The sequence below is a fragment of the Nanorana parkeri genome, unplaced genomic scaffold, assembly GCF_000935625.1.
Source record: "Nanorana parkeri isolate BGI_ZX_2015 unplaced genomic scaffold, ASM93562v1 scaffold802, whole genome shotgun sequence".
Classification (NCBI taxonomy): domain Eukaryota; kingdom Metazoa; phylum Chordata; class Amphibia; order Anura; family Dicroglossidae; genus Nanorana; species Nanorana parkeri.
This window is the reverse complement of record NW_017307070.1, coordinates 420,918-426,437: the sequence shown is the minus strand read 5'-3', so window position 1 is coordinate 426,437 and position 5,520 is coordinate 420,918. Positions and strand designations below refer to the sequence as shown.

Below are 5,520 nucleotides of genomic sequence, written 5' to 3'. Positions count from 1 at the left end.
TCCATAGACTTACCTTTTCTCTGCACACTGGGGGGGTCTTCAGTCTGATCCTGGAGCTCCGCCCACCTGTGACATCACACCTCACCTGCTCCATAATTACAGATTACAGCTCAGATTCTTCTTAAAGGGACATCACCATCATTTTACTCCTTGGTGGTCATTCTGCCCCGTCCACAGCAATCAGATCTCAGAAGTGGGAGGGGCATCGCAATATTAGCATGTCGATCACGTGGCAAATCTGCAATAATTGCCGCTGTGTGAGATCTCAGGACGAGGAGCCTCATTCATGAGATCAGATCTGGTTGTGTTGCCTTTGCCGGGTAATCAGCAGTGGAAAATCAGCAGCTTGGTATCATTATATGTAGACAGACGCAGGCTCTAGAGCTATCACCTGCTGATTCTGACATGGAACGCGCATGCAGCTGCGGTGAAGCCTGACCAGGTCCGCCATGTACTGAAGGCAGGATGAGGATGACGACCCCGCACACTGCACCTTTCCAAGCAAGACATCAGCGGCAGCTGCCATAATTATTCCAGTACAGGTTCACTTTAAATCTCTGACCCTGCAGCAGAAAGAGGACCTGTCATCCAGACACCAAAACCTGAGATTTACACACCCCTGCCAGACAGCACAGCCAGCTCCATGACCTGACATTTCTCCATTGCAGTCAAGCAATAAAGCCTGGTCACCTCCCGCCCCTAACTTCTGATTGGACAGTAAAGGAGCAGCAGAAGCCCCGCCCTCTTCTCATTATACTCTCACCTCTTCTCTAAAGAGTTCCGTCGTCAGCACATCTGATTGGCTCTTAGTGCTGCCCCTCCCCCCTCCACATGGCAGGTTCAGGTACTTCTACTAGCCGGATTTAAAGTGCCAAACATTTTATTTAAATTTTTTTTATGTGTTTAATAAAATATAAAGAAAAGTTTCAACCCTCTGACAGGTTTATGTGTCCCCGCTGGGGAGAGTCACCTTTCTGGTCTATCGCCCATTGTCTCTGAGGCTGAAGGTCCACAGATGTTGTGTCACCACAACAGGATTTGAGAGGAATTCTTCCAAATGGGGACACCTGTTCTTGTCATGACTGTCTAAGGGGGGAATAATCATTTTGGAGAGATTTCCTCTTACTTCCTGTTGAGTCATGAGACAGGAAGTAAAGAGAAATGTCCTCAATGGGACAGAGACAGCGGTTTTATCCACCTTCCTTTCCTATTCACAGCCAAAAGTTGCCGTTAATTACGCTTCCTCCTGCCTGCAGCAGACTGATCACTGCGGGGAGGGGAGACTGAGGAAACGCTTCCTCCTGCCTGCAGCAGACTGATCACTGGGGGAGGGGAGGAAATACTATAAAATACAGACACGTTTCTATCATATAATAACATTTATTTGCACATTTTAGATTTCGGAGACGACGTCACACAATATAAAAATCAGGAAGACATTTATAAAACTCGATATTCAGCTCTACACCTGAACCATCCTAATGGACTCCCGATGATCTATGTACAGCAGACGAGGATACATTGTTAGTGTTCACGTTATACATTTGTTATCTCGGATCTCAATTCACAGCATTGAAGACCTCGGGAGAGACCAACATGGAACGTTTCATATTCGTAGGAGGAAAATGTACAAATATTGCGGCAAGTTAGTGACAGGAGAGAGGTCATTGGGTACAGTGCAAAGGATCTGTGAATACATATCACGCGTGTGTCTGGTATGTGCTCCACCACGTGTTCTGCCTTTATGTGTTGGATGGTGAAGAAATGGAATGCTTGAGGCTATATTGTGTCCAATTTAATATAAGCGCATCAATACACGTACCATTGTGCCTACATATAAATGAGGAGATATTTATATACCAATATATCACCGCTCTCCAACTATTGTATATACGCTATATTACCAAAAGTATTGGGCCCCTCCCCCTCCAATTCATTGGATCTCATGTGCGTGTAAAGGCCGGCGTCCCAATACTTATGGCAATATAGTGTATATACACAGCTATGAGGCTCAAGACACAAGAGTGCCCAGGACCAGGGAACATTTTTAGATGTCACATTTATCACAGCAAATCCTCCATTATTTTAGTATTGTTCCACTTGAACACAGTTTCTGCCGGAGCTCCTGTATACTTCCCGCGCAGTGATGGGATTATATTGTCAGATCAAAATCAGAAGTTACAATTGTGTGTTCAGATTCGTCGTAAATAAATACTGATAATCTGATCTGAAATCTAAGAAGAAGCTATTTATATACAAATGTCAGTTTTCTTCTACGATTTCCCGCTTTTATAGAGACGTCTTTTCTACGGAATTATGGAAAAAAATAACTAAAATATCTAATCCAAAATAAAGGGAAATCATTCCTAATAAAAGTCTAATATTGCAAAACACTGAATAGCAACAGCGGCGTCTCCAATGTACCAAAGAGGAGGCCCAGCCGGCCCCCTCAGTACATGAGAGTTATATCCAGCCATTGCCGCAGAGCACCAACTGGCGATCCGTGAACCCCGGCTTCAGGAACCGGAGGGGGGAACACACCCAAATGACCCTGCGAGGTGCCCTCTGGATTCTGGCTGCAGAGGATTATAAAGGATTTAATGTAAACAGAGTAAAGTTTAGCACAGTTGCAGTGTATGCTGGAGAGCGCTCGTAGCTAACCGATTGGTTTCTCATTGAGGCCTGGAATAGCAATTCCAGCTTTGGGAACTTTATACTGAATTCCTGTCTTCAGACATTATAATATATTACTGACGTTGTACAAAAGGAACATACACATATTTTGAACAGGTTTTGATGCCACAAGAGTTTCATCAAGCAAAGTTTTTTGTTTTCTCTAATGCAATGAATGCTCCATGACCCCGGGCGATGGCACCCCCGCAGCATTCTGTTATCATCTTCGGTCCGGGTGACACATGCGATCGGGGCGGTGAACTGGAATCTGTGATCACGAGACTTGCCGACCAGCTGATCTTTCTCGAGGGACCGAAAACTATTATTTAAATTGTTCCATCTGAAACAATAAAGAGCGATAAAGATATTGTTATTATTAAATTATAAATATTTTTTATACAATGAATCAATTCAGGAAAAGATCAAAATTCACAGTAAGGCCTTGTTCACACCAAATGCAGAGCAGATCCGGTCAGGTTTCTGCACACGCACGCTAGTCTTTTAGATGCGTTTTTGACGAGTTTTTGGCTAAAACAAAAAAAAATTAAAATAGGCTTTCAGTGCATTCCAGGCATTTGCATGCGTTTTTGATGCGTTTGCAGATCCAGAGCAGGTAAAATAGGGCTTGCTGCATTTTTTTCACCTGCTCTGGACCTGCTCTGGATCTGCACGCTGCGATGTGAACTGGAGCAAAAAATACCATAGGAATACATTGGACGCAGTTTTGATCCGGTCTGCACCTGCTCTGCTCTGCGCTTGGTGTGAACAAGGCCTTAAGGTCACATGCACTTTTACCCCTTCCTGCCAGCTGTTAAAAAAAAAAATCTTGCTTTGTAATGAAGGGGAGGGGTTTCATGGGCTTCCTGATTAAGTGGTTCCCTGTGATTGGCTGTTAGTGATCACGTGACCTGGAGCCCATCCTACCAGCTCCCATTCATCACAATTCAGTAAGGGCCCATTCACACTAAAGTGATCTGTGCGGCTTGTCAATGCACATGTGTTATGGCGCACATTAATATGCGCTGGGTTATGACAGTGCATTGATTATGAATGGGCGGCTGACACACAAATCATTCCTGACACAATTGATTCATAATAAAAAACTAATATTGGGAAACACTGTATACCAATGGCAACAGCTGTGTGTTCAATGTACTCTTCATTTAGAGCTGAGCAATGGGCTGCCAACGTACCACAACGGATTAGAAAACTGTACGTGACCCTTTATATAGAAATGCTGCGCACCCCAACACACGGTACATGCATTGTGGCGTGCTGCGATACGTTGTACATTGGGCTCTACTATGCAAAGCTATAGCGCAGCATTTCTTAACCTCTTTTAAGCCACGCACCCTTTAAAAGTATGCAAAATCTCGAGGCACCCCAGTGTAAAATGTGGATTCTAAGGGGGGACCCCACACAAAAACATAAAACGTGGTATTCCCCATCTCTTTTAGAGCCCCCCTTTCAAATTAGAATTCTCCTTTACATCAATAGCCCCCCTTTACATTAGAAGCCCGCTCCTTCACATCAGAGTCTCCCTTCATATCAGGAGCGCCCTTTCACATCAGAGCCCCCCCATTTATATCAGAACTCCCCTTTCACATCAGAGTCTCCCCCATTTCACATCAGAGCCGCCCATTTATATCAGAACTCCCCTTTCACATCAGAGTCCTACCATCACAAAATTTCAAGGCACCCCTAAGGAAGTCAGGAGGCATCCTGGTTGAGAAAGACTGCTATAGGGAGCCATTCACAATAGCTGGCACCACAATGCACCATACATAGAGCAAGTGCATTGCAAAGCATTGTGTCAATCCGGGTTAATGTGTGCATCTTAGCACAAGTTGCAGAGTTATGAATAGCGCACCTCCCCCCCCCCCCCCCCCCAACAAAAAATATGATAGTTGCTTCATAAATCACACTGCATAGGAATGATTATTGCAAAAATAAGTGCCAAAGCCAATTCGGGGGTCAGTGAATTGTAGCAGATGAGAGCGGAGCCTGGAGTATATGTAACAGATCAAAATGGAGCAAATAAGAGAAGTACATTTTTAGGGTTCACATACACTTAACCCCTCTCTGCCAGCCGTTAAAAGAAATCTTGACTTCAGAATGGGCTTCATGATGAAGTGGTCCCTGTGATTGGCTGCCACAGTGATCATGTGATCAGGAGCCCATTCTACCTGCTCCCATTCATCTCTCTGTCACTGGCAGCTGTGGGTGATGGTGCGGTCACAGTGCTGGTGGTGGGATTGAGCATGGAATGTGGCAGCATGGAATAAGGCCCACCTCCAGGTACCATGTATATGCATATAGCTGGTGGGAAGGGGATAAAAAAAAAAAACAGACAAATGCTGGCAGGGTGTGCTGAGATTGGTAGTTCCTTGGTGCTGCTGACAGTGGACCACTAATGCATTAGAAACCATTTGTAAGCCCTGTAATGTGAGTCCCCCCTGAAGACATGCAGAGTGCTCCCGTATTGATTTCATGTTATGAGTGGAGGTGAGATGGAAGACGGCTGGTTGTACTCATGCAATGGGATTGGACAGGATCCCCCCCACAGACAGGTGTTACATGATGTACAGACAGCAAATCACTGAACAACAATATGGACGGGTCGATGCGAGCGGAGGTGCGGAACGGGTGATGGGAATGCGGTCTGGCAGAGCGATGCCATCGTTATTTAGAATCCTCATTAACTGCGAAAATAAAAGTGCTACCGGAACATTCAAAAAGTGGAAGGAAAATATTCCGAGTCTAAAAGCTCCCATTCCGGAGTCTGAGGAGATACTCCGCCTCTGTATAGATGTATAGTAGTTTAACCCCTTCAGCTCTTCCCCTGTA

The 5,520-nt window shown here is 45.0% G+C and overlaps 1 protein-coding gene across 1 annotated transcript in view; it reads right to left on the bottom strand.

Moving 5' to 3' along the window:
• Positions 1-2,926: 2,926 nt before the first annotated feature.
• Positions 2,927-5,520, bottom strand: part of ROBO4 (roundabout guidance receptor 4) — a 71,081-nt gene continuing 68,487 nt past the window's right edge. The window contains exon 22 of the mRNA XM_018564973.1: positions 2,927-3,013. Coding sequence (XP_018420475.1) covers positions 2,996-3,013 — 18 coding nt within the window. The 3' untranslated portion in view covers positions 2,927-2,995. The remainder of the gene's footprint in view (positions 3,014-5,520) is intronic.